Source organism: Aethina tumida, chromosome 1 (assembly GCF_024364675.1).
Source record: "Aethina tumida isolate Nest 87 chromosome 1, icAetTumi1.1, whole genome shotgun sequence".
Lineage (NCBI taxonomy): Eukaryota > Metazoa > Arthropoda > Insecta > Coleoptera > Nitidulidae > Aethina > Aethina tumida.
In genome coordinates, this window is record NC_065435.1 from 5,617,656 (window position 1) to 5,631,373 (window position 13,718).

Genomic DNA, 13,718 nt, shown 5'->3' on the forward strand with positions numbered 1-13,718 from the left:
AAAATTATAAACAGACTCTCCCTCAAAGGTCCTCGCAAACCATCAGGAAATTTTGACACAATTTAATCTAGATGTTAGTACTCAATGGCCGAGTTGCAGTTAAAAAACCACTGCTATCAATGAAAAACTGAGCGTTCCACCATTTGAAAAATCTCACTTGTCATGGACTCAGGAAAAATGAAACACTGTCTTTTGAAGTGATGAAACCAAAGGTTACACCACAAAATATTGAAATATTTGAGCTAATATAATTAACATTTTGTGATTAATCGATTTGTTGAAGAGGTGTTAACTGCACGTGCTTGCGCAAGAGTTTAATTAACTAAGTAGTAATTTTAGGACATTTGATTTCAAACCTGATTGATCTTTGCACAATCAATTTGCATATGATAATGCACTTCAAACATCAATCGCTTTGGAAGTCTTGATGCAATTGCACTCCTTTAGCTTATTATCCCTTCAGTTCTATCAACATTATCAGAGCTATTCTAATTTATGTCTAATCTACAAGTCTACATGTGGAACAAAATTAATATTTATTGCTGAAGGAAACATATCCTAATAAGTTTACTCAATTAGATGCATTAGATGCTCTTCTCTTCTGTCTCAGTGTTACTTAACTTTGTATCAAAACCAATTTGTCATAATAAATTGATTTAATCCATTTATTGTATGGATAGGAAGTGCACGTGCCTTTGCAAGAGTCTTAGTAACAAAGTAGTTATTTTAAAATATTTAATTTCGAAGCTGACTTACTGATCTTTGCACTATCAATTTGCATATGTTAATTCATTTACAACATGAGTCGACTTGAAAGCCTCGATGCAACTGCATCAAACTTCTTTTTGTTTATTACCTCTTTTAGGAATAAATCAATATGTCAATTTAATACTATAAAAAAATTAATCCACCTATTGAAGAAATGGGAAGTGCCTTTGCAAGAGTCTTCGTAACAAAGTAGTTATTTTAAGATCAATTTGTGTATGTTAATGTATTTATCAACCAACTTGAAAGCCTTAATAGGACTTCTTTGCACTCCTTTTTCCTTATTGCCACTTTAATTCGAACCTTGAGAAAAAATCAAGTATCTTGGCACTTTATATGTTGGCCAAACAACAAAAGAAAAAACGTTATTTGGCTTTCTTATATTTTCCATTTGGAGGCGTCTATTTGATTAACGTTGACAGTAGAAGTTGAGGAGATTTTTAAGTTATTTGGTTGTGCCCGGACTGACGGGCACGGCACAACCATCGGCGGTATCGTGTCGTGGCTAGAACCGACCGAATATGCCGGGATAATGTTTCAGTTAAATTTAGAATAAATTCATGCCGTAACGGCGGAGTAATTTTTCAGCGTGATTTGTGTCCCTATTACGTAGTAAATTTTCAAGGTTCTAAATTGAACTTAACCTGGCAGTTAACGGCTCCGGAGGCTGTAACTAAAAGCAAGTCGTAAACGGCGAAATTAAAACAAGATGAATTTCAAATCAAGCAAGACCTTCGTTTTAAATGCGTTTTAGCATACCATCGCGACGTTAACGCCTGCATTATGGTATTTTACCATTAACGGAACATCTTAATCGGTAATATTTACTCGGTTGCTTCTTGGTTCTTTTAAAAGTGGCCGAGGTATTCGACATGTTTTACAGTTAATTGCGGCCACGTAGGATCGTTCGGAACGTTCAGACGCCGGACCGTGTTCTGGGGGATTTAATTCAATTGTCTAACGTTAAAACAATTGATTTTGTTTTGTTTGTTTGAATAATAATAAAATCAAATACGTCGTTATTCATGTGAAGGTCCGGAAAAAATCATTTATTAAATTCTATTGTAAAATATTTTGCCAATTTGCATTGCAAAAAGGTATTATTTACGACTGAGTGCAGTACAAAAAAACTGACTTAATGTAAATATAGATTTTTTAAACTAGAAATGTTTATTATAATTATTAATATTTGAAAAAAATCAAATGTCAAAAGTAGAGCAACTATAAAATAAAACAAACTTACATATATTTAGTCTTCCTTTATTTATTGTCTAGTAATAGCATATCCACTATTTATAATACCTTCTAAACACCTTTTTTTCATTTATTTCAGTGACTTTTCAATATAATCATTCAATATTTTATTCCACTGATTTTGAACTTCTTGGTAGAGTTCATTCAAATTTGACAGGCTTTTTGCATGGGTTTTCCAATCAATTTCATCCCAAACGTTTTCAGTTGGATTGAGGTCCGGGCTTTGTTCTGGCCAAGACATTACACGTACTCCTTGAGAAACGAACCATTCTTTAACTAACTTAGACATTATCGTGCTTGAAGGTCCACCTTGAATTCATGTATCTTCGACAAATGGAAGCATATGATTCTTCAAAATGTCAGAATAAACGAAACGATCCATTATCCCATCTATCTTAACCAGCAGGCCCATGCCAAACCCAGAGAAACATCCCCAAACTTGGGAATATTCCTTTCATTAATTGGTCTTCTCAACAATGAAATATCATCAAATTTGAATAATTAGAACCGACATTCATCAGAAAACAAAATTGTCTTTCATTGCCCATCTGTTCAGTTCACATATTCTCCTTCCTTGCTGATTTTCTACCATAGAGACCAGCTTATTTTACTCTTCGTTTTAGAACTTATTTTATTTCTTGATTTATGCGGGATGCTGACAAAAGGGGCACGAACAGCCGGCATTTTTATTTTCCTGTCCACGACTCTGTTAGCCCCGAGTTTTCTACCACTTTTGGGAACTCCTTCCAGGGTATTCCTTCTGTTAAAATTGGAAATCGTCCTCGAAATGATCGATTTGTTTAAATTTAAATCGACTGCAATTTTACTCTGCTTTTCAACATTCCGAAACTTTTCTATAATTTGTTGTTTAATTTTTATCGATAAATGGACACCTCCAGGCATTTTTGTCTTTAAGAAAAGATGTCGGACACATAAATAAATTATAAAATCAACTGTTATATAAAATATATGTTAAATAAAGATATCCATATATAAAGGGAGGTACGGAATGTTGCTCTACATATGAGCAATAGTATATTTTTGTGGGGCATTGTGATGAAATCAAATGCACTCTAATTCACGATGGCGTAAACAACAATTAGATAAAAATACCATGATTGAAGGTTAATTTTCGGCATAATTTACTCGATTGATGCATAAATGAACCATTGAAAAAGTTAATGACGTAATTTAAATCTGTCCTAATGGTAAAATAAAAATGTTGCACCCACACAGACATCACAGTAACTCCAGGATTATTTTAATTTTGAAACTGAAATGTAAACTGGAATGTTTAAAAATAAAAAAAAAAATAAATAAAATATATAAAACAAGGGCTCCGTTTCGTCAGTGTCAAAGGCTTGAAAATGACCTTTGGAAATGTATTATTTTTCTGACGAGTCCCTCTAATTTGGTCGGCCATAAATTGCGTCGAAATAAAACCCGCTTTGTATCAAAAAAAAAAAAAATGCAGGCACAAAAGATGTTTTCGGTTCGTGCACAACGTCCATTAGTAAAACTTTTGTGTGCAAACACGAAAATCGTATCTTTGTAGTTTAAAATAAGTAAATTTTTTGATCTGGCAACCCCAGTGGTGTCCGTACATTAACGTTTGAATCTCAATGTGTCCGATCGATGGCACGTTTAAATTCAAAAGGTGCATTTTCTCCAGAAAAATACTTCCTACTCTATTGCCTTTAACTGATATAAATTTGTTGTTAACTCGTGGAACGCAGCATGTAAAACAATCACGTATCAAACCATTTTATCACATTTTATTTCATCTGGATCTCTTGGAAACTGGAATAATTGAAATAAGTACGTTTCCAAGATGTCCACCCATAAATTATATAAACTGTTACTGTTTGTGTTTTAGAATTATTTTTTTCTTTTTGAAAAATATTAAACATAATGAGATTCTTATAGTGGTAGATTCTTATAGTAATTTAAATATTGCTTTTTTATATTTTGTATTCAAAGCTTTTAATGTTTGAATAAATTGAAAATTTTCATTAAAAGATGCAGTAATATAATTTGAACTTCAAATAATTAAAATTTGATTGTTTTATATAATTAATCTAATTTTTGATAAAAATTTATATAATAATAATAATAATAATATTTGAAATAATTTGACACATTTTAATAATAAGAATAAGATAAGAAAAATATAAATTAATAATAAAATTATTAAAAAATAAAATATTAAATACCTTGAAATTATGGTAAAACAAATATAATTTTCAAATTCAAAATTTTTATAAACTTAAAATTATAAATAATTAATTAAAAAATTTCTAATAACTTTAAAAGAAGAAAAGTAATTTCTTATTAATAATACGTATTAATATTATTATATAATTTAATATTGTAGTTTGTAATCAAAATGATTAAAATTTTAATGTCCAATATTATTAATAAATTTAAAAATTTTAATAAGACAAAAGAAAAATATAAAGTACAAATACAAAAAAGAATATTAGTTTATTATTAAAAAATATACAATAAAATATTAACCTTGAAATTAATTTATTATATAATTTAACATTCAAAATAATTAAAACTTGTTTCAATATATTAATAAATTTAAAAATTTTAATAATAAATCAAAGGAAAAATATAATTTACAAATCCAAAATAATATTAATTTATTATTAAAAATTTAATATAAAATATTAAATATCTTGAAATTAAAACAACTATAATTTATTATTTAAAATTCTTTATAGACTTCAAATTACATTTGTAAAGGAAGAAAAGCAATTTCTTATTAAAAAATATACATTTTTTATATTATTTAACGTATTATAGTTTGTAAACAAAATAATTAAAACTTGAATATTCAATATTATTAATAAATTTAAAAATTTTAATAATAAGACAAAAGAAAAATGAAAATATAAAATTAAATTATAACAACTATAATTTAATATTCAGTATTTTTTTTATTTTTAAAACATTTCAATTTTTTTATTAAATATAATTAATAAAAAATAAGAAACAAATTGTGCAAAAAATGAATAATAAAAATATAAAAATAAAATATTAAATTCTTTGTATATATGAGACTTTCTTAATTAAAATTTCATTTACTATTTTTTAATATTCAAAAATTAACAAAAGAAAATAATGTCAAATTTAAAAAAAATAAATCAATTCTAAAAATAATAATTTATAAAAAATATAAAATTTGTTTAAAAAATAAAGTAGTTTTTCATATAAGCAAATAAAATTACATTTTCTTAATATAAAATAATAATTTTTATAATCTGTAAAAGTATAATTAATTATATATTATTTTTTCATAAATAAATATTCTGATCAATTAAATATATAAATTTTTTGAATATAATAATTATATTATTCATATTGTTAACATGATTGATGTATATATTTTAATCTTTTATTTTTAATTATTTAAAATATATTGTAGAATTAAAAATTACTAATTATATAAAAAATTAAAAAATAAAGTGTAATATATAGTATAAGCTCTACAAATACAATTAATGTGTTATATGAATATTTTAATTATTCATGAATTGTATTTACATATTAATGTTACAGATTCTTATAGTAATTTAAATATTTTGCATTTTTATACTGTATTCAAAGCTTTTAATGTTTGAATAAATTGAAAATATTCAATAAAAGGCACAATAATATAATTTAAACATAAAACATTTTTTTACAATATTTTTTATGTTAATAATACCTAATCTGTAAAAATGTAATTAATTATATATTATTTGTTTATAAATAAATATTCTGGTCAATTAAGTACATAAATCTTTTGATTAACCCAATTAACAAAGATGTGTATATTTTAATCTTTTTTATTATATTATTTTTAATTATTTTTTATTTAAAATACACTGTAGAATTAAAAATTACTAATTATATAAAAAACTAAAAAATAATAAAATATAATTTATAGTATAAGCTCTATAAATACAATTAATGTGTTTGTTATTTATATTAAATACACCGATATAAAATGTTTGAATGACCTCACAAATACAAAATCCATAATCTATAAATATTGTTGCGGACACAATAAATTTATAGCACAAAAAAAAAAATAGAAACACTCAACACAAAATCATACACTGATAAGAATCAGCATGGTACAATGTAATCTAAATAATATTTTCTGTCGAATGATGTACGCCGGTTATCTGTACAAAACATTTGTTTGGCTTTGCGTTCGATAAATTTTTCAATCAGCCAATTTAGTGCGAGTAGATTTTTTTAATAGATCCGAACTTGATTTAAATTTCCAATTTAAATTTATAAATTACAGACAGGACTGGTATGGCCACGGAAATTCGCTTTGGAAATTTATATTCGGCTATTAGTCCGCTGGATAAATGACTCCTTTATGGCTTGTTTTACAGGAAATGAAACAATCCAGTCCGATCGAAGCGCAGGATGTGCGGTATTTATTAAATGCACACATTATTACACCTGGAAAAATTGCGTTGCACTCATGTCAATATGCGCGAAATGATGTGGATTATTAATTAAAACAATGCTGAATATAAACTGGGAATTCTGGTGCGGATTTATGCGTTCCCGGTTTCGTTTTGTGTCTTTTGTGCACGGACAAATGTTCACTAAGGGTGTTCGGAACTTCTTTAATAAATCTTGTTTTTTCTTTATTTTAACTTACATCCACACTCGCTCTCGCATTTTACGCCAACCTAAATTCTATTTTTATTTATTTATATTTATGTTTTATATTTTTCTTTCTTTGCACTGTAATATGCATAGTTTTGTTCTTATTATTCAAATTTTTAAAACTATGGAAGCATTCAAATTTTAGGATTTAGTTGTTCTAATTAAAAATTACAGAGCATGTTAATAATTACTTACTACATTTTTGCACATGTATTTTGAACTTTCTTTTGCCTCATTATTTTTTTTTAAATTTATTTATAATATTAATATTTTTGACTAGTTACAAAATAATTTACTTTTTTGCACTCCTAATTTGAATTTTTTAAAATATTATTGCTATTTGTAATTATATTTTGTAAAATAATGTATTAAAATATAAAAATATATACGTCAAACTTATTAATAATATAAATAATAATATTCAATTATTCAATAATTTATTAAAATATAAAATTTTATTTAAATAACTATTAATTAATTTATGGGGTCATTCAAACAAATTATATCCTTATATATAATATATTCGTAATTGTTTAATGTTTAATTTTTTTAAATGATTGAATAATATATAATTAATTATATTTTTACACATTAGGTATTATTAAAAATATCATATAAAAATTGCACAATTTTCCATTTATAGAGTCATTAACACTATCTACTAAAGAAAATTAACTTTATTTGTTTATATTAAAAACTACGTGATTTTTTAAACAAATTTTTTATAATAAATTTCAGGGTTAAAATTTGTTTAATTTTATTTTAATTTTGCAATATATTTTGTTATGATAAAATAATATAAAATTATATATTTTTGATTATAAAAAAGATAATTATGATAAAAATAATTTAAAAGTTTATTCTGAAATTTATTTGAATTTTTTGTTTTCGATATTTTTTAAAATTAAATGATATTTTGTTAATTTAAATTAATTAATATTAAAAAATAGTAAATAAAATTTTTAATAAGAAAGTTTTATACTTAGACAGTATTTAATATATCATTTTTATATTATTATTAAAAAATTGCTATTCAGTTTTTAGACTTATTAATGATATTCAATTATTTTAATTACAAAGTATTTAAAATATTATTACAAATTTTTAATAGAAAAATACTTTCCTTTCTTTACTCTTGTTAGTTAAATTTCTTAAATTATTCTGTATATTATAAATATATAAAAATATTGAAATTTATTTACAGCTTTTAATAATTTATTTTAAACTGTTTGATAATAAATCACTTCTCTTTTTTATAATAATACATTATTAATATAATTTAATTTATCTTATTAGTAAAATTTTTAAATTTATTAATATTAATGAATTATCAATTATTTTGATTACAAAAAATATTTATATTATTATTAATTACATTTTTTCCTTTGCACGAATATTTTAATTTTTTGCACTTGTACTTTGATTTTTTAATTTTATTATATATATTTTTTATTATTGATATAATGATTATGAAAATTTTTTGCTAGATATTAAATATTATTTTTAAAAGTAAAATATATTTTTTTGTTAACACTGGTATATTAAAAAAAATGTGAATTAAAATTTTTATAATAAAAAATTTATACATAAAAATGAATATTATATATTTAACAATAGTACAGTTTTATGTTTATGGAGTCATTTGAAAATATTATTTAATTGTATGTATACTTTTAATTCTTGAATATATCTGGTTTATGAAAGTTATACATTATATAAATAGTATATTTTTGAATATTAATAATAAATTTTGAGATAATTCGTTATCTATTCTATGGATAATCCATTATCTATTTCAGAAAAAATAGTTTTTTATTTTAAAAAAAAAAAAAAATATATTAAATCACGATATTAAATTGTGATAAGATCAAAATTATGAATAGAAAATATTGTTAAAAAAATTGATTAGAAGAAAATAAATTCTGAATCAAAAGATAAGACGTATCTTAGAAAATGTTATTCTATTAAAATAAACTCAAATATTTATGAACATTTTCAAAATTTGTGACTATTATTAATTAAACTATTAAAATCAGTACTTTGTGTATTTTATAATATATACTTATTCACGAGTTAGAAAATTTAGAAGTAAAAGAGACATTTTTGAGAATACTTCAAAGATAACGGAGGTCAATCTTCCAAACGGTAAGAGTTATGAAAAAATTATTAGATACCTTTTTTGTAGAGCATTTAATTTTCTACAAAAAATGTAAATAGACATTTTCTTGACCATCAAGTAATGACGAGATAAGTGGTGAGATAAGGATATTTGAAAGGTGTCTAGAAATCAATTTTTAGTGTCGGAAGTTTCTTTTAATTTAATACAAAGTACACAGGAAATTTCATCATCTTTATGAAATTTAATATGAAAAATATCTTGAATTGACTATTTATAGTATTCTCTATACCTTTCTATATTAGGTACTGAGTATCAATTTTAGGACTAAGATAGTTTTGTCAAGTTCCAAAATTAATGTAAAAAAATTAACATTTAATTTCAAATTTACTTTCGAATTTCTAATGTATTGAAAGACACACACGTCAAAATGAATATTAAATTATCCAGTCTAGAGCCGAGTTAATTGCGCAATTTCTCCCCCACATTCGAAATTGATTGCCGCCTAATCTAATAATTATTATCGCCAAAATTAATTACCCCAATTTACCGCCGACGTTTCGTCCGCCACGCTCCGTTTTCAAAACGACAACGGCGTGGACAAACCGAAATATATTTACATAACAAAACCCAATTTCTTGTTGCAGAAATAGTCGAGACGGTGAAGAAGGGCCCGGACAGTAATGGCGGTCAGCCTTTGCGTCCGGCAAGCAGCGAGGCGATTTGCGAGGACGCCGTCGTCCAGATAATGAACAGATGCTGGTCCGAAGACTCCTCCGATCGTCCCGACTTCACCGAACTGAAGAACAAGCTGAAGGGCTCAGTGAAGTAAGTCAAAAAAAAAAAAAAAATAGCCAAAAAAAGTTACTTTAAAGTTCCATAAATCGGGGCTTGGATACGTAAACTTTTTTCCCAGTAAATCCGTTCGCTAATTGACATTTTTTAAATACATAATCGGATGTAGGGACTTTGTAAGAGTGTTCACAAACGAAAAGCTTTTGTGAGTTGCCGAGTATCGCGTTTCGATTCAATTAAGTTAAATAGGCAAATCCTCGAAACTCGAGTCTTTGCCCCGAAAATTCCACGAGTTGCATGCAGGATTTGTCATGCAAGAAATTTCTTTCAATGTTAAACTTCCAATTAGCATTTTTTTCCCCCATTGCCAGAGCTTTTGCCTTCGACGCGAGTGTTTGTAGGTCATGGAGGATTTATAATTGATCAAAGCCTTTCCTGTATGTTCACCCTAACATAATTAAATGAAAAACTTCGTTTTATTTTTAATTATCCTTGATGTTCTGACGTGTTTTTTTATTATTTAATTGCTCTTCACTTTTTACTACAAAAAGCTGTCGTCAACCTGTATTTTTAATACGGAGTGGTTGAAATTATATCAGGAACCTACTCTTATTTTTTCCCCAACCCTTCCCGGCATCGTGTTACATCAAATCAATAAATTGAACGGTTCGGTTCAAGGTTTTTTTTTTAAAAAAAAAATACTCCCTACACATCGTATCATATTTTCTACTTGTCACGCGTAAAACATAATCCAGATTGCCTTCATTAAATAATAATGCCTCATTATTCCTCGGCGTATCATAAATTACTGACCTAAGGGGTTGAAAAGCTGAGGCGGTCCGAAAAGAAAAATATACGATCGCACATAATAATTCACTTGAACGCGGCACACAAACGTGTAATGAGGGGGTTTTAAAAATTTCGACATTGCAGCAAAAACGGCGGAACGTCGAGGGTCAACAACCCCCAACTACAATGCCGCAAATCGATTCGCGCTGCATAAAACGCCGACCGAAAATTCGTCTTGTGGCATTTGTGTTTTAAAAGCTCCCTTCGTATACTCGGTGACATTGAAGACTTTGAAGTTTGGTTGTCGAAGGGTTTTTTGTATTGTGTCTGAATTCGAATGATGCAGACACAGTTCAATGTTCATTTCACTTTTGTTGTATTTAAAGGATCACTCATTTCGGATTCCATTAGTTTGGAGGTGTGCAAATTTTAGTCGTCAAAGTGAGTTTGATAGAGGGTGAATTATTGGCGTAAGAGGTAGAACTTTTGTTCGGGGAATTGCCAATCGGATGAACTGGAGTCGGGGCACTGTCTGGAATTGTCTGGAGGGGCTGTGAACGACTTGCGACACGTTCAGGAAGACGTCGGGCTACAAGGAATATCAACATCTCCACCTTAGAGCTTTGGCTCTACAAGTCAACTGGTGCAGTTAGCAAAAAATGGTTTACAGAAGAAGGAAGCTTCTGAACATGCGAATTACTTCTTCTTACTTACTCAGTGTGTGCTCTCTGTAACAATAAAGTAACAGTCCGACGTAAATTTGTCGCCACAGGCAGCAAAATCTCCAGATTTATTACCACTTAAACACGTCCACAGACTTGGTGGACCTCCAGCAACAAGTGCAGGTGGCATGGATGAAATTGACCTCCTCATTAGATAAATGCTAAGACGAGTCAATGAGTGTCTGGGTTAATAATGACCAATAATTCAATATAGTCTGAAATTTGAAACATTTACTTCTCTATATCATCCCAAACTGTTCATAAAAATCAATGAAATTTGACCACTGAATCCATATGTTCAATTTCGTGTCACTAAGTATATATTCAGCTTATTGGGTTTTCCTGTGGCGAAAACCGTCCGACGAACAGTTAAAGCCGTTGCTGGTGGAAATGCCACACAACACCCCGTTGCGAATGTTGAAATGACTTGGCCGTTGTACAAGTTTTCGACTTGGAGTGCAAAAGCGGCTTTTTTATTCTTTGTGTTTGGGCTGATTTATTTATGTGTGCTGTACGTTGACAAATCTATATATTCTATCGGCGTTCCATGACTAAGTTGTTATGATAGAAATAGAATAGCTTACTTGCTTTTATCAATTTCTTTTTCATGTACAAATGCACTGAATTCGGAAGTGTCGATCCACGATCTCAAAGGTGGAAATTCAATCCATCCACAGCGAAATAGATTTTTTGATAAACTCAAGTACATGTTAAAAATATTTAATCGCATTAATGACTTTTTGTTGTAAGCTATTGTGAAAAAATAAAAAAAAACAAAAGTGAATATTTTAATTATTAGTTAATATGTTTTAATCAAATTCACCATTTTTGGAACATTAGTCTAATTAATTTAGATGTAGATATTAAACTTTCTTTGAGAAGTTCAGGTCTCTTCTCACTTCTTGCTTATTAAAACGTTGAAGAATAAGTTTTAAGAGATCGTTGAGTTCTTGCTGATTAAAATGTTGAAGAATTTGCTTTAATGTCACTGTTGTCTCCTTCATCATCCATATTCTGGCAGCACAGGAAGTCTCCTGAAGGATGGAATGTATATTTCTTTAGGAGACATGTCAATAAGTTAACATTTTAATTATTAGTTCTTATATTTTAACTAAAAACAGATCAAAAACCAAAAATTTAAGATTGGAAAAGACTTTTTCTAATGTTTAATTATGTCCAATTAATTTGGATGTAGATATGGCTCTCAGAAAATGGCTGATGAAGGTACCAACAGTGATATTAAAGCAAATTCTTCAACATTTTAATCAGCAAAAACTCAAAGATCTCATAAGAGACCCGAACCTCCCAAGAAAGCTGTTCTCGAACAGACTGTTCAAAAAATGGTGGATGCGCCCCATAGAAATGACAATGTGGTTAATCATTAGGAAACCCGCACCTAAAACACACCTCAATAAGTCGTTCCATAAACTTAACGATTTGCTTTCACATAAACTATTCGCAGCTTAAAATTTTATTGTTTTAATAAATAATTTTTATTGCTTATGTGGATATAAACCATGATTTTAACTGCAAACCCAATAATATCCACGGTGACACGTTTCATCGTAAAATTTATGTGGGTCAAACTGGTCTTTTTATTTTACATCTTTTGGAAAGAACATATTAAAACGTACGTAAGTTTTGTGTGCAGTGGCACTGACAGATGCTCCGTCTTGTAAAATTTTCCTATTTTATTGTTTAACAACGTGTAATGAGCTTAAAAATTAATGTAACTTTGACCTAATTTATCACTCGCTTGAGTGTTTACGAAATATAAAATAGCAAAGTTTGTAGCGTCTGCAAAATGTTAAATGTCAAGTTAATTTGAATGTTTTATTAATTTTAAAGTGCAGGCCAATTATATCAGTAAAATTTGTTGCAAGTAAATTAAAAACAGGAAATTGATGAGTACCATTGCATTTTCAAGTTCACGCTATCAATTAATGTCGAATTATGTTTTATAACTTTCCGCGGGAAAGTTCTGAAGGTTTGGGATTTAATGCGTGTTTTTTGCTAATTTGTGCCGACCAAATAAATCCGCAACTAACAAGTTTAATTGGCTGGAACGTAAAAAGAGATAGGGTTTTATATGAAAAATTTATTTAAACTGAAGAGACCTGAACCTCTCAAAGAAAACTGAAAATTTAATATCTACATCTAAATTAATTAAATATAATGTTCCAAAAATGGTGGATTAGGTTAAAGCATATTAACTAATAATAAAAATATTCACTTTGGAGGTAAATGTTCTTAATAAAATATTAACAACAACTTAATTTATAAAGATCTGAAGACATTAATAAAATTATTATTAGTATTTGTTTACTGAATAGCCTTTCCTGCTAATATGAATCACCGTCTTAAGATTTTCAGCGCATTCGCCAATTTTAAGACTCCAGTGCGGATTAGCGTCGCATTCACCATTTTTAGAAATACTGCGTTATGTAAGCCCCATTTTTAATTAAAGCTTCATTTATAAACTCTTAGCTCAGTTTTTTAGTGCACTTTAATTTAAAATCTAATTACATGGTAATTACGAGGCAAGATTATTAACTTTATTATTTGTATTAGTTGGTTACTATGCAACCACACAATTC

General features: G+C 27.6%; 1 protein-coding gene across 1 annotated transcript in view; it reads left to right on the forward strand.

The window, feature by feature from the left end:
- LOC109600243 (atrial natriuretic peptide receptor 2-like) overlaps positions 1 to 13,718 on the forward strand; it is a 65,844-nt gene that overhangs the window by 37,553 nt on the left and 14,573 nt on the right. Inside the window, 2 exon segments of the mRNA XM_049961688.1 lie at positions 9,463 to 9,643; positions 10,833 to 10,844. Of these exon segments, the coding sequence (XP_049817645.1) occupies positions 9,463 to 9,643; positions 10,833 to 10,844 (193 nt within the window).